General features: G+C 43.0%; 1 protein-coding gene across 2 annotated transcripts in view; it reads left to right on the top strand.

The window, feature by feature from the left end:
- MCC (mutated in colorectal cancers) overlaps nt 1–24,287 on the top strand; it is a 495,753-nt gene that overhangs the window by 391,280 nt on the left and 80,186 nt on the right. For both annotated transcript variants that reach the window (XM_011966089.1, XM_011966090.1), the window contains one exon: nt 8,368–8,510. In XM_011966089.1, the coding sequence (XP_011821479.1) occupies nt 8,368–8,510 (143 nt within the window). The remainder of the gene's footprint in view (nt 1–8,367; nt 8,511–24,287) is intronic.

The following is a 24,287-nucleotide window of genomic DNA, read 5'->3' as shown; positions in this document are numbered from 1 at the left end:
ATTTCCACTCCCACCAACAGTGTAAAAGTGTTCCTATTTCTCCACATCCTCTCCAGCATCTGTTGTTTCCTGACTTTTTAATGATCGCTATTCTAACTGGTGTGAGATGGTATCTCATTGTGGTTTTGATTTGCATTTCTCTAATGACCAGTGATGATGAGCTTTTTTTCATATGCTTGTTGGTCACATAAATGTCTTCTTTTGAAAAGTGTCTGTTCATATCCTTTGCCCACTTTTTGATGGGGTTGTTTTTTGGTGTATTGCCTTTTAAGAAGAGACACAAGACAGCTTGCATGTATATTCTCTTCCTTCCAGCCATATGGGGACGCAGGGAGAAATCAGCCATCTGGAAGCCAGGAAGAGCCCTCACCAGAAAGCAGCCATGCTGGACCTTGATCTTGGAGGATCTAGGCTCCAGAACTGTGAGAAAATAAATTTCTATTGTTTAAGCCACCCTGTCTATGGTGTTTTTTTATGGCAGCCTGAGCTGACTAAAACACCTTTCTTGAAAATCACTAATGATTTCTTAAATGAAAAATCCAGTGACCTTTTCTTGTCATTGGTCCCTTTCTATGGCATTGACGCTAAGCCATCTTTCTTTCCTGATGGCACTCTTCTTAAACCTCTAGGACCCTGCAGACTGTAGATCTTCTTTTCCCTCCATGGAATTTGTCCTCAGCCTGGGCTCCTATCCTAAACTCTCTCTCTCACATGTTTCACCTCATACAGCAGCAGCCCCAAGGCACAGACCCCTCCTATCTCTGTGATCTCAGCATTGGCACTCAACCCTTCTGTTTAATGGGGCTGCAAAATGCCCCCTCATTTGAGGACAGAGAGGTAACATCCTAGAGTCTCTGTCTACTGTAATATAATCTGACTGCTAAGATTTCAGGCCTGCACCAGGAGCTTGATGTTTCTCCTGATCTTTGGGCACACAGTTGCCTATGTGTTGTTGGTATCATGTACATCTTGATGTACATGCAGCCAACAACACACAGGCATCTGTTCATCTTCATGTTGTTGCATTTCAAACACTGTAACCAAAACCTCCTTGTCTGCCAGCAAAACATATTGTTCTGATTAATTTACAGTCTAAAAAGTATAGTGCAATGAAATAAAAATAAAACCCATAAAGAAGATGTGTTTTTCGTTCCCTGTTTTCCTGTGTGATCTATATCAATCTCTTTTTTAATATTTGGAAGTTCTTGAATATGGATCTTATATGAGCTCTTGTTGAGACAAAAATGGATTGTTATATTCATAGAAGAGCATTTCAAATCCCATTTGTTCAGTTATTCACCAAAAGATTCATAGATGAGTCTGATCTTCTCTATGCTATCTGAAAAAATAAAGGGAGATAGTATTGAAGAAAGAATGAGGACTTTATTCATCACTTATTTCCTGTACTAGATTCTTTCAGAGAACTAAAAGGAATACATTTCCTTCCAATAGTTTTAAAAAAACAAAAACAAAACAAAACAAAACAAAAACGAAACTTTGTTCTTTAAAAGAAAGCCAGCCATTTAAAGGCAAGTCTACTTTTAATTTAAGAAAGAATGCAGTTCACCCAGAAAAACACCAGGTCAAGTAGGGTGGATTAGTTGGCCACAGCTGACTGACAGCTTGACAGCTGTCAAGGCAGGCAGTTGACCATCTGGGTCTTCTCCACAAATCATTCCAATACAGTGGAAGGCATGAACGTGTACCCAAAATGAGAGAGATAATGTGGATAGTGACATGACAGTCTATCAAATGCTGTTGACTCCATAGTATTTTGAGCTTGAAGTCTGGAAAGCATGGTAAGAATTATACTTCCATTGACTTTTCCCTCTTCTGATTAAATAATTTTACCCCTAACCAATAATGAGAAGGAATCTTTAATAAATAATGAAATATCTTTTCCTTCAGTCATGACATTATAGTTGACCCTTTAACGATATGAGGGTTCTGGGAGACAACCTAGGCAATATCATTCTGCATGGAGCAAGGGCAAAGATTTTATGACAAAGACACCAAAAGCAATAACAACAAAGCAAAAATTGACGAGTGGAATCTAATGAAGCTTAAGAGCTTCTGCATAGCAAAAGAAGCTATCAACAGAGTAAACAGACAACTTACAGAATGGGAGAAAATATTTGCAAACTATGCATCAAGCAAAGGTCTATCCAGCATCTATAAGGAACTTAAACAAATTTACAAGAGAAAAACAACCCCATTAAAAAGTAGGCAAAGGACATGAACAGACATTTTTCAAAAGATATACATGCAGCCAAAAAGCATATGAAGAAAAGCTCAATATTGCTGCTCATTAGAGAAATGCAAATGAAAACCACAATGAGACACCATCTCATACCATTCAGAATGGCTACTATTAAAAAGTCAAAAAGTAACAGATGCTGGTGAGGTTGCAGAGAAAAGGGAACACTTATACACTGTTGGTGGGAGTGTAAATGAGTTCAATCATTGTGGGAAACAGTATGGCGATTCCTCAAAGAGCTAAAAGCAGAACTACCGTTCAGCCCAGCAATCACATTACTGAGTATATGCCAAGAGGAATATGAAGCATTGTATTACAAAGAACACATGCACACAAACGTTCATTGCAGCACTCTTCACCATAGCAAAGACATGGAATGAACCTAAATGCCCATCAATGACGGATTAGATAAAGAAAATGTGGTACGTATATACCGTGGAATGCTATGCAGTCATAAAAAATACAAGCTCTTGTCTTGTGGGTTAACCTTAGCAAACTAATGCAGAAATAGAAAACAGAATACTGGGTGTGGCAGCTAAATGATAACAAATGGACATAACGAGGGGAACAACAGACATTGTGGCCTACTTGTAGGTGGAGGGTGGGAGGAAAGAGAGGAGCAGAAAAGATAACCATTGGGTACTGGGCTGGGTGATGAAATAATCTGTACAACAAGCCCCCATGACACAAGTTTACCTGCGTAACAAATGTTCACGTGTACTCATGAACCTAAAGTAAGAGTTAAAAAAGTCCCAACAATATGAGGGATAATGGCACCAACCCCTACACTGTGGAGTTAAAAATCCAGATATAACTCGTGACTCACCAAAACCTTAACTACTAATAATCTACTGTTAACCTGACAAAAACAAGAAATGGGGAAAGGATTCCCTATTTAATAAATGGTGCTGGGAAAATTGGCTAGCCATAAGTAGAAAGCTGAAACTGGATCCTTTCCTTACTCCTCATACGAAAATTAATTCAAGATGGATTAGAGACTTAAATATTAGACCTAAAACCATAAAAACCCTAGAGGAAAACCTAGGTAATACAATTCAGGACATAGGCATGGGCAAGGACTTCACGTCTAAAACACCACAAGCAACAGCAACAAAAGCCAAAATTGACAAATGGGATCTAATTAAACTAAAGAGCTTCTGCACAGCAAAAGAAACTACCATCGGAGTGAACAGGCAACATACAGAATGGGAGCAAATGTTTGCAATCTACTCATCTGACAAAGGGCTAATATCCAGAACCTATAAAGAACTCAATCAAATTTACAAGAAAAAAACACACAACCCCATCAAAAAGGGGCAAAGGATATGAACAGACACTTCTCAAAAGAAGACATTCATACAGCCAACAGACACATGAAAAAATGCTCATCATCACTCACCATCAGAGAAATGCAAATCAAAACCACAATGAGATACCATCTCACACCAGTTAGAATGGTGATCATTAAAAAATCAGGAAACAACAGGTGCTGGAGAGGATGTGGAGAAATAGGAACACTTTTACACTGTTGGTAGGACTGTAAACTAGTTCAACCATTGTGGAAAACAGTGTGGTGATTCCTCAAGGATCTAGAACTAGAAATACCATTTGACCCAGCCATCCCATTACTGGGGATATATATACCCAAAGGATTATAAGTCATGCTGCTATAAAGACACATGCACACGTATGTTTATTGTGGCACTATTCACAAACAATAGCAAAGACTTGGAATCAACCCAAATGTCCATCAGTGACAGACTGGATTAAGAAAATGTGGCACATATACACCATGGAATACTATGCAGCCATAAAAAAGGATGAGTTCTTGTCCTTTGCAGGGACATGGATGCAGCTGGAAACCATCATTTTCAGCAAACTATCGCAAGAACGGAAAACCAAATACCACATGTTCTCACTCATAGGTGGGAATTGAACAATGAGATCACTTGGACACAGGAAGGGTAACATCACACACTGGGGTCCTATTGTGGGGAGGGGGGGGGATAGCGTTAGGAGATATACCTAATGTAAATGACGTGTTAATGGGTGCAGCACACCAATATGGCACATGTATACATATGTAACACACATGCATGTTGTGCACATGTACCCTAGAACTTAAAGTATAATAATAAAAAAAAGTCTACTGTTGACTTGAAGCCTTACAGATAACATAAGCAGTCAGTTAACACATAGACTAGTATCTATTAGGTTGTGTGAAAGCAGTTGCGGTTTTTTCCTTTACTTTCAAAAGCAAAACCACAATTACTTTTGCATCAACCTAATGTATATATTTCATGTATTTATGACATATCTTAAAATTTTTTTTTGTATTTCTAGGCTACACAATTCATCTGAGGTTTTTTCAAGTTGTCACAAATTTCCATAAAATTTTCAAATACATTTATTGAAAGAAAATTTGCGTATAAATGGATTAATGCAGCTCAAATCCATGTTGTTCAAGAGTCAACTACATAGTGTCTCATTGGTGTGAAATTTAGGAATTAGGCTGTGCTAGTAGTTGCATAATCTTAGGTAAGTTGCCTCTCGAAGCCCCATTTGTCTTGTTTGTAAAATAAAGGTAGTGGTCCTGGCTAAAACAGTCTTTAAAATCCCTCCCAGTCTGCCAGCCTGTGACTTTTCTGCCACTGCTGGTCATTACATAGGCAAGTGTACAATCTAATGCCTGCCTCCTTAGGAGCATTTGTTATGTTGTTTAAACTAGGAGCAAGCATTGATCGTTGCATCTCTTAAAGCAGCTTGGAAGCACTTCCCAGACACTTCTAAGTGAATGAAAGAATATGCATTTGGAATCCTGTGAGTTGACCCTTTATGTTCCAAGGAGAGACACCTGAGAACTTTGTCATTCCATGATTATAAACCTACCACTGCAGAGTGTCACTTTCAACATTTATCATTTTATCAGAGCTGCTATTTTTCTGGTTTCAAATGGCCACTTTTTTTTCCGTGTTTTTACATTTTCCTCTTTTCATCACCAGCATTAGCAGTTGGTGTTTTTTTGGGGAGGCATTTTTTCCCCAAAGAAATAAGTTATTGCTTGAGAAGAATGCCTGTATACACAACAGAAGTCATCTTCAGATGCTGTTGTGCTGTGTCATTAGCCACACAGCCTCACCAGGCATCCTCAAGGCTGTGCAGAGCCACTGCAGAAGCACAACTCAAAACCTCGTCTTTGCAAAACTGCCAGGGACTCTTAGTGTGTTTTACTTACTCCTTTGCTCTTGATGGAACAGTGCTCCTGAATGGTAGAGAAGACCCCCGGTCATCAGTGTGCCACGCGTACTGCAATCACAAATTGAGTTAGTTTACAATTTGTCATTTCCCGGTCCCAGGTTCCAGCCTCCTTTCAGGAATGATGCCAATGAGAGATAAGGATATGCAACTCCATGATTTTTTACGAAAGTCAGTGGGAGACCCAACGGGGCTGCATGAACTTTGTAATATTTAAGCTCAGTTTAACCTTTTTATACCTCATTCTTTGTGGCACAAGATCTTCCCTGTTCTCACAAGGTAGCTTTCCACCTCTAATGACTATTACTTTGTTGGCATGTGTTGTTTTAGTTCTAGAATACTTACAATGATTACCATAGCTGGAATGCATTTCTCCTCTTCTCATTTTATCTGTTTCCACACAAGATCTTGGCAACATTGATTCCTTCCCCTGAATTCCTAGACTTTCCACATTGTATTTTTATTTCTTCCATCTAACCCTGATTATTTGCATCCTCTGGTGCAATATGTTTTCCTTTTGCTCAAACTGCCCAGTCAACAAGTAGTCTGAGTGCCTCTCCATCCTCATGTTTCCATCCTGTGCCATATTTTGGTTTCAGCCATAGTGAACCGCTTGTTCCCCTCCAAGTTCTGCACATTTGCAGCTCCTCTGAGCCTTTGCCTGTGCTATTCCACACATGTGACCTAACTGAAATCTACTTGCCTTGAGACTCATCTTGAGTGCTTCTCCACCCAGGAGGTCTTCTCTGGTCACTCCCCACTGGCAGCCCCAGATATTCCACCTGTGTTCACCCACAGCATCCTTCTTGGGTTGTGAACATCTTTGTCTCCTTGAAGACAGAATCTGTGCAGTGTTTGTGGTCCTGTCTTTGTTTTGGTGCTCAAATACATTGAATGGGAATTTTTAGTTTGCATGTTGTGACACAGAAAACCTACTGCCTAATGTAATACGGTTCTCCTTCAGACTGTGCTCTGACCTCAGTAGGGAATGTTTCTACAATAACAGCTTCCCTTTCCCACACCTTCTCAATTCACTCCTTTATAAAGTTCATCCTAGTAATCTCTAGAAGTAATTCTGTACAAAGCAGGAGATTTGGCAGGAACTGTATACTTTCGAATCTGGCAAGCCAGGAGGGTTTAAGGTGGCTATTAAAGATTTTACAAATGCCATTTATACCAAAGAAACAGCAGTAGCATTTATCACTTGCTTTCTTGGCTGCAAAAAAGTCTCGGCTGAGCCAAAGCTGATTACGTTGGCCATGCAAGCAAGGTAATTTATTCATCATACACAAAATCTCCCCTTAACTAAAATCTGAATTTTAAGTGCTGACTGAAAGGAGAGCTAATGTATCTATCAGTGCACAATCGTCCCGTAGACCAAAAAGGCACTTAAGAGTACTTTTTAATCATTTTCTTTCCTAAACCTAATTATTGTTGACTTTTGCTTGCAGATGTCTAATAATTAACTTATTCATAGAACATTAGTCTGTATTTTTTTTTTGTCTTCACCACTCTCTAATTCATATTTTGCATGTCGTGGGGCTTTATATCTACATAAAGCTTTTCCAGATTTCTGGGTAGCTTTTATTAACAATACCTTATAAAACACAGGCTCAGCTGAATCCCTTTCCTGGGAGAAATTTGATATCTTGAGAGAACCAAGATTTCTGTTCTTCACCTTTCTCTGATTTATAGATGTGTCTCCAGCTTGCCTCCCTAAACTCTAAAGATCACCACTCATCATCTTGGTCCACCCACAATCCAACACTGTAGACTTTCTTCTCTGGTTGTTGACAACTTAAAATGAATGCCAAGCTGAGATTTCTCCGATTCCTAGCTTTCTTCACAGACAACCTGCCCTTGAGGCTGAGCAGACCTAAGTGGGCATTCCACTCCCAGTTAAATCCCCTGACAGTTTCCCCTACTCGTTTACTTGCAAAATAGATCCTTCAAAGAGGGTTCATTTTGCTGTCTCCATCCCTGTGTCCAGTGTATGTGTGGTGGTGGTAGTGTGGGAAGGGGACACTGCACGTGCTCTGAAATACATACTGCAATTTTAAGTTTCTCAGCTTGCTAATAGTACAATGAAGAGACCAGAGGTTGAGGGACCCCTGAAGGGCTGAGAATAGGTAGGTGTGTGTATACAAATAAAACACGGTGGGGTTTAAATGTTGTCTTCTTGTTAGCAAGTGCAAATTAAAGGAAATAGGCCACTGAGTGGTGTTCTTTCATTCAGTGTTCCGTTTTCTCCTCATTGCATCCTCTCTTCCCACCCCCTAATTCTACCTCCTTTCTTTGGGAAGTTAGCCTCGTCTTTCTTGGGCATGCTGATCCATATATCTTTCCAAAACGTCTAGTTTGATCTGCACAGATGAGGTGCTGGTTTCTCAGTAGCTCCAACCCCATCTCCAACCTCCAGCCTCCTTCAAGAAGGAAGCTCCTGTGGGCCCTCCACGTGGTAGGGCATGCCGTTGCTGTGTGCTAGACTCTTAGTTATTTGGTTCAACAGTAGCCTCAGTGCTAGCAGTCTTAGTTCTTTTTCCCCTCGGAATTTGAGGAGGTGAAGAAATCTCGTTTCTTCAGGAATCTTTAGAGGGGAAGAGTTTCTGCAGGCTGATAGATGAATCTCGTTCGGTACATGGGTATGTTATGTGGACACAGAAGCAACCTTTCAGCTTCACTCGCTGACCATAGGTGTGACCATCTATTTGGGCTGGGAGGAATCCTGGTCCATGTGGCCTGGGGGAGAAATCTATTTTCTCTCTGAATGTCTTTTTCCTGTCCTTAAAAGACATATTCTCTAGGGGTTGTCTTAAATCCTCTGTCAGTGGTGGCCAACTCTCCTTTTTTCTCAGGGAGGAAGATGAGTACTCAGAACTGCGATCAGAACTCAGCCAGAGCCAACACGAGGTCAACGAGGACTCTCGAAGCATGGACCAAGACCAGACCTCTGTCTCTATCCCCGAAAACCAGTCTACCATGGTCACTGCTGACATGGGTGAGTCTGCCTGCCGTTACCACCAACCCAGAGTTTGGTTTCTGGATTGTAATAGAAATTTTAGAAATGTGAGGCAGCCTGAATTAAAATTTAATTTTTCAAGGAGTTTACTGAGTGGATGAAGTCACATGTATTTCAGTCCCTTACACATTACTTTGTTGGTCAAAATGGAACTGAAGCTTTCTGCTCTGATACAATTGTGATTCAAACATAAGTCACTTCTATTTGAAAATTCTGGAAGTAGGGAAGCAGTTTAAAAGGCTATTACAGCATTCCAAATTACAGTAATATCTGAACTATGATGGTGGGAATGGAAGGGATGGGATGGGGGCCAACACATTGCAGTGGAAGAACCCCAAGAGGTTTTAACAACTACTTGGGTTGGGTAAGAAGGAGGAGTCCAAAATGACTCCAATGTGTTGTTCCTCAGTGACTAAGAGAAGGATCATATATTCCTTAGTAAGGAAGTTTTGTTGAGAAATGAGTTGGGAAATAGTCATATTATGTTTGAGGTTGTAGAGAAATATCCATATGTAAATATCTGGTACGATGTATTTTAAACTGTAGGGTGTGACCTATTGGGTCTTGAAATTATATGAAAAAGTATTTTTAAATGAAAGCTAATAGGAAAGCAAGTGACAGTATTGTTTCATGAAATTTGTTTCTTGCATGTTTGTAGGCAGTAAGTTGCCAAATGAATGTTCTAACTGGGTTGCAGTCAAAATGTTACAAAACCACTGGTCTTGCCTACCTGGATATTTGGAAAGAGATTGAGGTTTAGGGAAGAGGCTTTGAAGTTATCTGGGCTAAGGTGATCCCTGTGGTTCGAAGGGTGTGGAGTCAAAAGAGGGAGGAGCAGCATATCTCAGGACAGACATGTTTACATGTATGGGAGAGAGGGAAGAAGAACCAGGAGAAAGAAGAGTGCATATAGTCAGTTTTCTTGAGTTTTATAATGAGTTTTTCTTGGAAGTTAAAATTTTGTTAGGGAGAGGGATTTTAATCAAATATTACATATTTGAGTTTAATTAAAATCCTATAAGTGCTACAACATTATGGAACACCGTAGTATGAGAGTGTATCCAAAGAAATTTGATTCAGTCTAGGGTTACAAGAAGGCTTCCTCTAGGAAGGAAGGAAGGAAGGATCTGGAGGATCAGTAGGAATTAGGCAGGTCAAGGAAGAGAATAGCATCCAGTGAGGGAGAGGAATGCATTTAAGGAGGTGACTGAAGATCATCATGGATGGAGGACACAGAGGTACAAGAGGGGAGCTGGAGAGGTAGGCAGGAGCTAGGCCATGCAGAGTCTTACAGGCCATGCTAGAGACCATGTTTGGTCTTTACCCAAAGATCCACAAGAAGCTACTGAAAGATTTTTTAATAGTGGGGGAAGAGAATGAGATCATCAGATTTGCGTTTTGAATCAATCACTCTGTAGTGTGGAGAAAGAATCCATAGATGAAGAATGAGTTGGGGAGGCTAGCTTGGAAACTGTTGCAGAAGTCTAGATGGGCAAAATTGTTGCTCAGATTAGGGTGGTGGCAGCTGAGATTTAATAAAGACGTAAAATTGGCAAGATTTGCTGAAGGATTGGAAAGCGATTGAAGGTGGAAGGGTGTGTATGCCCCATAAGAGTTTATTTGCACAATAGATGGACAACAGGGCCACTCACCAATAGGGCACATAGGAAATAGGACCCCGTGGTTTTGCTTTGAGTTTTGTTTTGCTTGGGGCAGGAACTATATGATAGGTGGAGATCGTGTGTTCTGTTTGTCCATGGGTTTATAGTGTCTTGAAGTATTTGAGCAGAGATACTTCAGAAGGCAGTAGGTATTCAGATAAAAAAAACCAAGAGGAGAGACCTGGGCTGAAGAAAAGCAGCTGGGAGACATCAGGGTGTTTGCACGTGATAATTGTTGACTCTGTCATTGCCCCATTTGTATCTTACTATCACATTGACATTTTAAATCACATAATAGTATTTATTTGCTTGACTTACTCTCCCACTAAATTCCACTAGGCAGAAGCATGTTTGTTTCATCTCCTAGTATATCTTCAGAGATTATCACAGGGCCTGGCACATAACGTGTTTAAAGATAGTAGTGGGAATGAATGAATGAGGTAATAACCAATCCACCAGTCAGCCAGCCAAAGATGAAGGAATAAAATGAGGAGAGTGGTATTCTGGAAGCCAGTGCGGCAGAAGAGGCTCTAACAAGGAAGGAGCGATCAGTAGTCTGGATTGCATCTAAGGCCAAATAAAATGCATTGAAGCCATTGACAGCTGTATGTTGGTAGCAGCTTAAACCAGGCAGAAGTATCATGAGGAGTGAAGACAATTCCCCCAATTAAACCGAACCGAGACTCTGGGCTTTATGTTACAATACACACAACTCCCTGCAACCAGACCATGCGTGTGCCAAGTTCATACCAGCATGCTAAGTTCATACTCACATCCTGACTTCATACAGGCATCTTAAATCTCTAACCCTGGCAGCCCCAAGCTTCAGGACTCTGTCTTCCGCCTTAGGCAGCCAGACAGATTTAAACAGCCTGGAAATTGCTAATCATTGTAGAGTGTCAACCCTATACTGATCCCTCTATTCACTTCTCTCAAATTGTATTTTATGGAATTAATAAGTGACCTGCACTCCAACAAAGTTCCATAATTAAATACATTTGGGAAGTGCAGGGATAAACCCACTTACATGGATGTCTTTCCTGTGGGACTTCTTGGACCTCCTGACATGAGGTGGTATCTGTAGCACTGGTCCTCACACAGAAGCCAGCGTCCGCCTGTTGGCGCCACGGGCATCCTCATTTTCCCAAACTATTCTTTTCATTCTGTCCCTCACTTAAAAACACATGGGTTAGTTATAACTGGTGGTAGCCTCTTTCCTGAGAAGACTGAGTTCCTGGAGGGGAGTGACCTTCCCTGCCCAGTGCTGACACGTGTTCTCTGTCCACACATAGAAGCTTTTTTTCTCATTTAGTCAGCAGACTCACTTGGGGCTGTGCTAGGTACTGGGGATAAAAGACAGAATCTGCTGTCAGGTCACTTTGCTCCCACCCTCCAATCCTTCAAGCCTAGAGTTACTTGTAGATTCCCAGCACGCAGCCAACAGGGTGTTCCCTGCTTCTGGCCTCCTCCTTGGCCGTTTGTTCTGTTTTTCTTCCAGCTCTAGCCACTCTGGCCTCCTGGCTTCCTGTTCCTCCAGCCTGAGCTGCTTCTCCTGCCCGGGGCTCTGTGCTGGCTGTTCCTTCCGCCTGGAGCCCTCCTTCCTCAGCAGCTGTCTCTGCAAAGGACTCCCACCCTCCCCTCTAGAGTCATGCCTCATCCCTCACTCTTCTGCAGCCACTCCCTGCTTCATTTTCTTTCATAGCATGGAGCACTCCCTGAGGATGGATTGTGTTTATACTCTCTTCCTTGTGTGTTATCAAGCTTTATCTGGCTGTCATGCCAGAGTGCAGGCTCCACGCGGGCAGGGACTTCACCTGCCTAATTGATCAGCATAGCAGTGCCTGCACATAGGAGATACTCACATACTTGAGCAGCAGTGAATGAACCCCATCCCAAAGCTCACAGTTCTTTGGAGGATGCAGACAGGTCCACAGGGAAGACCTCACAGTGCAGTTAAGACTCCATAGCAGGCCTGCAGTGGCCCTGGTGATAACCTCGGGGAGGAGCGTGGAAGAACGCTTCCCAGAGGTCACAGCCGAGCAGGAATCCGGGGACTGAGTGGGGTCGGATCCCGTGAGGAGGAGGGTGCACCAGGCAGGGGTAGCTCTGCCAGATCCCCCAGGAGGACAAACACTTGGGCACAACAAGGAGGAGTTCATGAAAGCTGCTCACACAGCGTAGTCGTGTGTTTGTTCAGCGGAACTGGCCGTCTGCCTCTTCTTACTCCTTTGCCATTTTCCAATTAAATTTCTTCAACAGGGAAAAAAGCTTCCATATATAAGCACCATTATAGGAAATCATTTAAAAGTAGCCATTTCATTATAGTTGCTATATTTGCAAACCTGCATTAGTAACCCAGAGATTTTCTTGAGCTGCAGAATTTGCTGCAGTGTATTTGCTGATCTCCAAAGATAATAGGACTAAGTCCAACCTATTCGCTTCATCAAAATACACTTTCTTTTGTTTTCATACCCCACCCATCAGAGTCCAGCTGCCCCTTCAGTAGGCTAGCTCCTGGGCCCTGTCTTCCAAGCCCGGAGGAATAAACGATCCAATTAAAAAGTTCTTTGACTTACCTAAGCAGTCAAATAAAGGAGAAAGATTCCAGCCTCTGTCACGTTGCATGTTTTTTTTTAAAAAATTCCCTCTTTTCAAACCTGGTCACACAATTGTTCAGAAAATAAAGGTAATTAAGTGGACAAAGCCAAGGTAGGAGTCATTGCTTAGAATTTTTATGTCCTCCATCTGGCAAAGGCTTGCCGTTAAAAGAGAGGGTGGATATACCAGCTAACATGCTTTACTCACTTACCCTGTGTCAAGCATTTACATGCATCCCTCATGTTTAATCCCCAACCCGGAAAGATGCCCTGAGGAGCTCCTCATCTGTAAAATCAGGATAATGGAGTTTAGAGAGGGTAAGTCACTTGTCCAAGGCCACAAAGCCAAGAAGTTGTTTTTATTGTTGTCGCCTGTGTTTCTATAGATGGCTTTCCTTTGATAGTCCTTGGTTTAAACAGGAAGACATGCCAGTGGTTGATTTCCTTTGCTTACTGCAGTCCTTTGAGGTCTCTAGGGCTGATGGGGGAATTAGGGAGCAGCTGTGTGATCACAAGCACCTGGCTTAATAGCGAAGCATTTGCAGTCAGATTTTGTGGCCTTTCATATTAAAATAGAAACAACACTCTTGGACCCAATGATTCTGGGTATTGCAATAGAGCAGAGCACAGATGTGTGCACACAGGCTCATTGCATCATGCACGTTAGAGCATGTTTGGTGTCCTTTCCTGCGGATCATTTTCCCACCTCTGTTAATGCAACAGCAGTGCTTTTCTGGAGCAATTGTTTCCAAAACGAAATCCCTGATTGTATGGGCCTTTGCACAGCCAGTGAAGTGTTCTGTTATTTTGAGATCTCTTCTGATTTTAGGTGATAAATTTTTATTTTTCTGGAATTTAGCACTATCAAACTATTATACCCTCAGGATTGAAATATGAAACCATTATACCCTGAGGGTTGAGATTTATACCCTTAGGGTTGAACTCTACTCATACCCCAAGGTGTTCTATACATAGAATACCTTGCTTTCTGGTGTGATCACTTAGATTTTTCCTCTGTATGAGTAGGTTTTGGAGGACAACCAAGGAAGAATTTACACATGAAACCTGGCTTTTTGGTGCAGTTGTGACTGTGAAATATGTTTGATGCTAAAGCCAGATTTTCCTGGCTTACTGGCTCATGAGGCTTAATGGCTTCAGGAAAAAGTGTTTACAAGCGTCAAGCAGCCACTCAGAGTGAGGAGAGAGGGTCGGGGCAGGGAAAGGCAGCCCTGCCTCTTCCAAAAACAGTTTTTGCAGACATGGAGAGAACTGTTAACATAGGTAAAGCAGGCTGTCTGGAGAACGCTCGCTTTTTGCTAGGAATGAGGTAGCTAGATAGTCAGTGATCCTCTAGTCCACAGACTGAAAAGGTAGACCAGACTGAAAGTTGTACTCTAACTAGTTGATGTAACAGGCCAAGCCCTTTGTTACCTTTTTCTTTTCTTTATATGGGCAACTTAATTTCTCTGGAGAGGGTCACAATATGGATCATCCCTGAGAACCAGGTAACAGTTTGAACACTGATTGACTGGAGCACTGGCTGGGGTGACTGTGTGTTTTCTCCCAGGGATCTGAGCCTGGTCAAATAAGACCTGTCTGCAAATGGTAACAGAGCTAAGCGACTGAGGAGAACCCCCTAAAGTCATTCCAGAATCTTCCTTAGAGTAACCAGGGTTGAGAGCAGGAAAGGTTATTTTTCTACTTCAGTTTGTGTTACTTTGGAATATTTCCCCCACAGTCTGCTGTTCCATAACTTTTCAGTCCCCAGAAGAGACTTGGGGTATAAGATGGAAATGGAAAAGCATTAATCTACAGCCTTTTCTCAAAATGAGCTCCCACAGTTCTTGGGATTCATGAACTCCTATTATTAACATAAACAGTCTTTATTTTCTAAACAGACCATGTCTTTTAAGGTTGATTTTGTTTTGGTTATTTGAAATTCATGACATAATTTCTCTTAAAACCAGCATTACAATAAAGGAGTGTTAGCTGCCGAAACCAGCCTCAGAAACCCTATGTAATCTGTCATGGAAATAACTTCGGGACCTTGCTAGTGTTGTTACCACATCCCCAGCCATCAGTGTGAACATTGCTGCTATGAGAAAATATTTTGTAGGTCACATTTGGATGCCAGAACCACATCTTCCCCCTCCTCCTGGCTGCATGGAAATCCTCTCACTCCTGTTAGCGTGAGGGCCACAGGGCCTGGGGTGAGTGCTAATGGAGGATCCACCGATTGTTCTCAAGGGCAGGAGACAGCCTGTCTAAAGGGGATCTGGAGCTGCCACAGGTGACCCAGGCAATAAGAAAGGGCCATTCGGACTGGAGGTTGGTGAGCCTGGGGGAGAGTGGGCAGAAATGAGGCCTGAGAGTTGGGCTGCGGTCAGTAATGACAGAAAGCCAGGGAGGCACAGTGAAGGGGTTGGAATTTATCCTCTAAACATACTTCTATTTCTTCAGGATTACTTCTCAAAGGTATTGAATGATTAAGTCTTTTCTTGTATATTGTCAGTTGCCGTTCCCTCTTTACCCCAAATATTTCCTCCCATCCTCTGCAAAACTGGGTATCATTCTTTTAAAGCTGTGCCAATTCAGGTGATCAGTAGTCAGATAAGTAGATTTGAACTTTTTTTCACATATGTGTGAAACAGAACTTTTCTTCCAGAAAAGTTCTGGCAGAAACCACTTGCCGAACATTTCTGCCACTGAGGCTGCAGGTAGATGGCTAGGAGTTATGTGGAGGTGCTGTCCCATAGCAGAGTGGGGGATCCTAGATGGACACCAAGGCCAGTAGAGGCTCGCAGTCCTGGAGGACAGCTTCCTGGAGTTGATGTTAGGTAATCTTCCTTATCCCTTCATATTTATGACCAAGTTTGTTGATTCACAGAAACAAACTGTGTCAGGAATCCAAAGTGACAACAGTGAAAATGAAAACAAATCTCCAGCTGGTAAGATTTTGCTAAAATAGAAGTTCTGAAAATGCAGCCTCGATTGCTTTGAGAAAAGAAACAGAGATCTATAGTCAGAATGTGATGGGGTAGCAGCTTGCGCTTCTCAGGCCCCCCACCCTGACTTTGAAAGAGGAAATTGTCCTTGACTCCTTCTCAGGCCTCGTGACAGGGGTGCCTCGCTTACTCAGTCCGCAGCTCTCAACCCCTCGAGGGAGGAGGAGCACGCAGGTGAGTGGGTGCAGGGGCCGGAGCATGTGCTTTTGAGCATCAGCAGGAGCAAAACTCCGGGATGGCCCCACAGCAGCATCTCGGGGGAAGACCTGTGACCCCCCCAAAGCTCCAGAGGGCATGTGTTACAGTGCTCTTTTAGCTTTGCCGTTCGTGAGCAGCTTAAGTGTTAAACAGCTCAGTGAGCCCTCTGCCTTTTCATGTGAGGCAGTTGCTCTCCACCACTGAAGGCAGAGGGTCAGTGTGACACCCTTTAGCATCTGCACCCATGGCACCCAAGCTCTTGTTTGGCATCCAGGAAAAATCAGGTGGCACAAAGGATTGAAGGGTGGTGAATACAGAGAATTTTATTGCCAATAAAAGTGGCTCTCAGCAGGAAGGGGAGCTAGAAGGGGGATGGAATGGGAAGGTAATCTTCCCCTGGATTCTGGCTGTCCTCAGCCGGACTCCTCTCCAAAGCAATGGTGTCAAGCCATTGCTCTGAAGTCAAGCTGCTGCTCTCTGACATCAAACCACAGTCTCTGACATCCAGCTGCTTCTCTTCTTCTTCCCTTCTCTGCTCTCTGACAGTTGGGTCAGGGTTTTTATGGGTATAGGATGGGGGGCGGGGTGGGCCATGGGTGATTTTGGAAAGGGTAACATTCCAGTGGGGAAAAAAGGTTGCATATTCTCACTTTGGGCCATGGTTCTAGGCTTCAGGGTGGGGCTTCACCAGGGACCCTGCCCTTTTCTGCCTAGAATTTCTCTGCCTCCTGTACCTGTCAACTTGTGCCTGTGTACTTGGTGATCATTTGGATGTAGAAGGCATACTTGCAGGAGAGCTCTCCTGTTCTGGTGGCTGCACTGAGAATTGGTCATGTTGTGCTCTCCATGTTAAATCTCTGCTGCAGCATATCCAGACCATGTGAGACCTTCTTGCCTGGTGTTTTCCCAACTTTTTATTTTAAAGATCTTCAAACTTACAGAAAAGGTAAAACAAGCCTCCATAAACCACTCATCTTAATCAACCAATTGTTAACACTTTGCCACATTTTGATTTTTTTCTCTCTTGCTCGCATTTGTGCTTGTGTATACGTTTTTTTCTGAGCCATTTGAAAGTTGCAGACATCATGATGCTTCACTCCCTAAAGCCATATGCATAAACCTCTCAAGAAGGAACCTTCCCCTATAATAAACACAGTACCTTCATCACACCTGAGAATTTTACCACTGATGAAGCATTGACAATCCACAGTCCATATTCAGATTTCCCCAGTTGTCCCATTAATGTCCTTGGTTGCTTTTGTTTAGTCCCAGATCCAGTCAAGGCTCACACATTATATGTAGTTTTCATGTCTTTTGACTGTCCTTTAATCTAGAACAGATCCTCCCTCCTGCTGTTTTGTCTCTCGTGACATTGCCATTTTGAGGACGTCAGTTGGTGATATAATAGAATGTCCCTCAATCTGATGATCTGATTGTTTTCTTATAAGATTTGAGGTTAACTTTTTTTTTTTTTTTTGCAAGAACATATGTGGGTTATGGTCCTCATTACCATGTTGCAGCAGGAGGGTCCTAATGTCATTTTGTCCATTACAGGTGATATTGAGGAGTTTTTAAACTACCACAACATTGTTCTCATAAGTCTTCTTGTCTTAGGTAGACAGAGGCAACATGGGACACAAAGCAAGGGGTAACCTCTATGGATACCCTTTCTCCCTTCCTCCCAGACCTTTCAGTCTTCTCTTTGGTGTTCAGCCCTAAAAGATGACTATTCTGTTTTCTAATTTTCTATGTTACTTTTTTTTGGTTTGTGTTTGTTCCTCAGTGGAATTAAAGAGGGCCTTGCTCTATGCAGAGTACAGAGGAATGCTCAAAAAAAAAACAACAGCCCTCCTGGTTTCAGCTGTAGAGCTACAACAAGATCTGAAGTGTTACATCCCTGGGATATAACATCTTGCCTTTACAGAAAGTCTGTATTGATGCTGAAAGAATCTGTAGGTCTCTCTTCCACCTTGAATTGCTTTACCAGGCATGGTGTTTGCCCAGTCAGAAAAGAGGGGTGGGTGGTGTGCGTTGGCCCTCAGGAGGCGGCAAGGATATGGTGAATGGCCAATCCTGCTACAGCACACATTGTAGCAGGCCTACAGATGCTTCTGTTTCTTAGCCTGGCTAAAATTCTCTGTGGCTTATGTCTCTAACTTCACTGACAGCTTTCTACCTTGGGAATCTTAAAGGAAAGCTTTCTACCTTATTAGCAGGCTGTGATAATGTCATTTGATATGTTTTAAATTTGATGATACTTGATTAACAAGTGAATTAACAAAAACTTGGGACTTTAAAAAGTTGGCTTATAAAAAGTCTTCCATTGATTTTACATGTTAATCTCATCCAGTGTCTGTAGAGCACACGTTCCATGCCCAGCACTGCGAGTCTCTGGGAACACACTGTTGAATGAATGAAATCATCAACTTTTAGGGCTGAGTGCCAAAGGGCTGGGAAGGCTTCCTGGAAAATGAGATTTCAAGGCTGTATTAGTTCGTTTTCACACTGCTATAAAGAACTACCTGAGATTGGGTGATTTATAAAGAAAAGAGGTTTAATTGATTCACAGTTCCACAGGCTGTATAGGAAGCATGACTGGGGAGGCCTCAGGAAACTTAAAATTATGGCAGAAGGTGAAGGGGAAGCAAGCACATCTTACATGGCCAGAGAAGGAGGAAAAAGAGAGAAAGGGGAGGTGCTACACACTTTTAAACAACCAGGTCTCATGAGAACTCACTATCACGAGAACAACAAGGGAGAAGTCTGCCTCCATGATCCAGTAACCTCCCAACAAGCACCTCCTCCAACACTGGCGATTACAATTCAGAATGGTTTTTGGGCAAGGGCACAAACCCAAGCCGTATCAAAGGCAAAGCTTAATCAAGACCCAGCATGGAAGGCTTCCAAACCAGGCAGATACCTAACCAGTAGTGTGAAGCAAGTACCGATCCCCAGGAACATGTGTTTTTGGAAGCTGGAACCATACTTTGGAGCAAAGTCATTCTGGTAAAGAGGGGACTGCTTGGTTGGAATCAGGTGGACCAGCGGAGTGTTTGTAACATCTCACTTGTTGGAGCTGCACTTTTATTTGAGTTAGGATTTTTACAGGGCTTGTTTGTTTAAAAAAGCAACTTTTAACACCTGATTCAAAATGAACCAACTCTGCTGTAGTTAATGGTGTCAACTCTGGTCATAGGCATAGCTGATCCTAAGTGAGAAAAAAGAAAATCAGCTTTGCCCACTGTGTGTGTTTAAGCAAGAAGGCTCATTAGCCTTCTTGGTTTTCATAGCCATGAATGTCCTCTTACCTCCTTTCCAGATTTCCAAAGTATAGTAAGTCCTCAGTGTCATTGATAGGTTCCTGGAAAATGCAACCTTAAATGAAATGACGTGTAACGATACCACATTTATGGTTAATTCATATAATCAAGAGTTAAGTTCCTGTAGTGTATTTGTGGTCACAGAAATGTTAGTGAATTTCTAAATAGAGACCCAAAACACTTCTAATATTAAACGTGGGCATAAACTTGAGCTATATGTACATTTAGGGCAGATTAATAAAAATAAGGGAGATAATTATTTAACCCCTTATTCTAGGTCACTGTCGCAGGTAGCTGACTCCTATCCCGGGAGCTCAGGGTACTGGATGGGAACCCACCCTGGCCAGGTGCCATCCCATCGCAGGACACACACATTCGTTCTCTCTGTCTCTCTGTCTCTGTCTCTGACTGGGGCTATTTAGACATACCAATGAACCGAACGTGCTGAGCTTTGGGGTGTAGGGAAAACTGGAATACCCAAAGATAAACCACACAGCCATGGGGAGGGGACAATGTGCAAACTTCACACAGACAGTGGCCCCAGCTGGGAATCCGTGTTTCCCTCCTCATCTATGTTATAATGAGACGATGTTGAACAAAATGTTATTTGAGGACCTGCCGTATGTGGGTCTTTCCCCAAACAGCAACATAAAAACCTAAGGCTCTGGTTCTCATTAGAAAAATATAACCTGAGCTGTGTATTCTTGAGCTCTTATCAGGAGGCCAACTGAGGAAAACTGCATTTAGAAAAGAGGAAAAGGGCAGGAGGAGCCACTGACTCGGGTGGAGGCGGGCAGAGCGGAGGAGCACCGTGGGTTGGGCGTGCGGAGTCCCGGGGTCTGCGGCTGGCCCTTCCGCAGATGGCTGTGGTTGAGAAGCTGGGCCCAGCATTGTCACATCTTCTCATTTTACAAGAATAGCCATAAATTTTAGCAATTTTTAAAATGTTGACAATTAACTCAAAAACTGTTTTAAAAATTAAAAAAAGACCACGCCAGACACCATAACCCCACCCCATATGCAAGCACATCTTTGGCTGCAGATGACTGGTTTGCATCTGCTGGACAAAGAGGGAGGTCCGTTCCATCCAGTCTTCTGGGTCCTGTTCAGTCTTATCAGACAACTTTGAAGACTGAGTGCCAAGATTATGTGAGCCTAGCGCTCCCCAGAGTTCCCTTTACCTTGTACTTTAAATGGTCTGCAACTTTAATTTTAACTGAAGGTTAGCATAAGAAGAAACCATATGAAATCTGCATATGTGTGAAACTGGCTAAGGAGACTGGCGTCACATCACTTCACACCACGTATGAAGTACCGTGTACCCAAATCCTTCTAGTCTCTGTTGCCAAAAACACCTTGTCTCCCTTGTGAAACCAGAATGCTTCCTCCTTTCTGTCAGGAGATAATTCATATTTGCTCAGGCTGCCAGGAAGCTCAAGGCTGGCTGGAGGAGTCAGCCCTCAGCTGGGTCAGCCTCCGTTTGCTCGCAGCCTTTCCCTGATCCAGTCACCGTGTTTTCTCCTTATTTGTGGCTGCTCGTGATAAGCAACCTCAAATTCTTTGGAAAGAGGCACAGTACAAATACACTTAAAGGAATGTGTATTTGCTACCAAAGGCCTCCTCTCTGTCTCCTGGACATAGTAGCAGTTTCCTTTGATGTATAAAGCACAGCACAGGTGGCTCACGCCTGTAATCCCAGCCACTTGGGAAGCTGAGGTGGGAGAATTGAAGCCCAGGAGTTCGATACTAGCCTGGGCAACGTAATGAGACCCCTGCCTCTGGAAAAAAAAAAATAATAATTTTTAAAATAAAAAAATAAACTACAGTGAGGCTGAGGGAGAAAGCCAGTGGGCCTTCCTCAGCTGCCCTTCGTGGAGTTACGTGGCAGTGGGGGCCGGGGTTTTCCTAAAGAGTACGTTACTCCCCCTCGTCCTTAGCCTTCCCATATCTCTTTCTTCCTTCTCCTGCTCTCCAACCCACAGGGGAAAAAATTTTTTTAAATTAAATTACAATACCTCAAATCTTTTCTGAATGTACTGCCATTCCTGAAGGTTACTGTTTTCCGTTTCGTATGCCTATTTGCTTATATCTCCTCATTTTACTCACTGAAATACATTTATTATATTTATTGTGGTAACATAAACATGAAATTTACCATGGTAATCATTTCTAAGTGTACAGTTCAGTGGCATTCACAGAGTTAATGTGACCATCACCACCATGCATTTCCAGGACATTTTCATGCCATTGTAAACTCTGTACCCATTAAGCAATAACTCCCTATTCTTGCATCACCCCCGCCCCTGGTAAACTTTATCTCCTGTCTCCGCAGTTGCCTCTTCTAGATACCTCGTATTAGTGGAAATATTTGTCATGTTGTGTCTGATTTATTCTAATTAGTATAATGTTTTCAAGGTTCATGTTGTAGCATGTAAAAGAATTTTATTTCTTTTTTTAAGGCTGAATAACATTACGTTGTATTAAGAGACCACATTTTGTTCCTTCATCTGTCAGTGTACCCCTGGGCTACTCCACCTTTTGGCTACTGTGAATAATGCCGCTATGAACGTTGGGGTACAATTATTTGAGTCATTGCTTTTCGTTGTTTTTGTTAAACATAGAATTACCATATGATTCAGCAACTCTGCTCCCATACTTAGGACCTACTGTGGCACCTTATGCCACAGACTCTGAAAGACAGTTCTCTCTGGAGCCATGTGGATGCTGGGGATGAGTGGTGATGAGTGCTTGGTACCTTGAGGTAGTACCTTGACAGGGGACACAGAATACCTGCTCCAGGTGGCCCAGTCTCCTCATCCTCCCGTGAGGCTCCAAACAGGGAAAAATAGCAATGGCCAGCCAAGTGCTAACTGGTGGGCCTGTGTGAAGCCACAGTGCACTGTTGGGCCTGTGTGAAGCCACAGTGCAGAGCTCTGCAGCACAAACTGGAGTTTGTGGGGTTCATCACCCCACCTGTGTTTTTATACATTCAACTTCCTGTGACCAAAGAAAGCATGTGTAGCCCTTCTTGATTTGAAGGACAGATACTCTTTAGAGTCTGTGCATCAACATAAATGACTTCACATCTTGCCAACTGTCTGTCTTGTGTCTGCACTGTGTTACCTATGGTTACTTCCCTTTCTTTCTTTCTTTTTTTTTTTAAAGACGGAGTCTCCCTCTGTCACCCAGGCTGGAGTGCAATGGCTCGATCTCAGTTCACTGCAACCTCTACCTCCCGGATTCAAGCGATTCTCCTGCCTCAGCTTCCTGAGTAGCTGGGATTACAGGCGTGAATCACTGTGCTCTGCTAATGTTTGTATTTTTAGTAGAGACAGGGTTTCACCATGTTGGTCAGGCTTGTCTCAAACTCCTGACCTTGTGATCTGCCTGCCTTGGCCTCCTAAAGTGCTGGGATTACAGGCATGAGCCACCGCACCTGGCCACTTTCCTTCCTTCCTTTCTTCCTTCCTTTCTTCCTTTCTTCCTTTCTTTCTTCCTTTCTTTACTTCTTTCCTTCTCTCTCTCTCTCTTTCTTAGATAGAGTGTTGTGTCTTGCTCTGTTGCCCAGGCTGGAGTACAATCTCAGCTCACTGTAACCTCCACCTCCTGGGTTCAAGCGATTGTCCTGCCTCAGCCTTCCCAGTAGCTGGGATTACAGGTGTGTGCCACCACACCTGGCTAATTTTTGTATTTTTAGTAGAGCTGGGGTTTCACAATATTGGCCAGGCCAGTCTTGAACTTCTGATCTCAGGTGATCCACCCACCTTGGCCTCCCAAAGTAGTGGGATTACAGGAGTGAGCCACTGCGCCTGGCCTCTATGGTTACTTTCCTTACAGTAGTGGTGGGCAGCAGAGAGGCGGGGCAGTGGCCTTGTAAATCTGGGAGTCTCTCATAGTTAAGGTTAGTCTCTTACCTGTCTTTGCACTCTGCTTCTGGCCAGAGTCAGGGCTCGGCAACTGCCTAATTTAAGTATGAGAAAGACACATGGTCACATGCCTAGGCCCTCTTCCTGCTGCCTGTAACCCAGCACCCTCAATAAGCAACTGTTGCCACCCCTCCGGCCCTGCTGTGAGAGCCCCTCAGCAGACATTTCCAGTGTGATTATTGCATCAGGTGGACCTGTGCTAGGGAAATCAGCACAGAATGTCTGAATATTTCATGAGCATCTCACTCATGAGCACTTAATGCACGTAACTCAGGAGAGCGTATTCACACCAGCTCTGGATACCAGGAGACCTGCACCAGAGGGTACATGGTCATTCAGAGGCTGGTTGGTGTGTTCTCTGAGGAGTTCTGCTCCTCACTTGGGTCCTTTGCCTCCAGTGGGTGGTGTCCACCTGCCTCCATCTCCAGAGGGCCTCTGCAGTGATGAGCATCCTAGTTCTTAGCAGCTCAGGTCGAGGTCCATAACAAGGAACAAAAGCATTGAGGTCAGGAGTTCGAGACTAGTCTGGCCAACATGGTGAAACCCTATCTCTACTAAAAATATAAAAATCAGCTAGGTGTGGTGGCACACACCTGTATTCCAAGCTACTCGCGAGACTGAGATAGGAGAATCGCTTGAACCCAGGAGGTGGAGCTTGCAGTGAGCTGAGATTGCACCACTGCACTCCAGCCTGGGAGACAGTGAGACTCCATCTCAAAAAAAAAAAAGAAAAGAAAAGAAAAAGAAAAACATACTGTTATAGAGTCTGTTTATAGCCTTCCTGTTTATTAAATAAATGGTGAGGTGGTGTTTCCCTTTGCTCATTTAAAAAATAATATTTGACTGCCTACCCTATTCTGTGTTGGAGATACAATGGTGAGGAAGATCAAAGTCCCTTCTTTCCTGGAGCTTATGTTTTAGTAGAGGAGAGAAAACAAACACATAAGTCAAATCAGATAGCGATAATTGCCATGAAAAAAATAGGATAAGAAGATAGGGACTGGGCAAGGGAGGAGGTGAAACTCCATGCTTTAGATAGGGAAGAGCTT

This window comes from Mandrillus leucophaeus, unplaced genomic scaffold, assembly GCF_000951045.1.
Source record: "Mandrillus leucophaeus isolate KB7577 unplaced genomic scaffold, Mleu.le_1.0 Scaffold740, whole genome shotgun sequence".
Taxonomy (NCBI): Eukaryota; Metazoa; Chordata; class Mammalia; order Primates; family Cercopithecidae; genus Mandrillus; species Mandrillus leucophaeus.
Note: the sequence above shows the minus strand (reverse complement) of the source record. Positions and strands in the feature narration are given on the sequence as shown.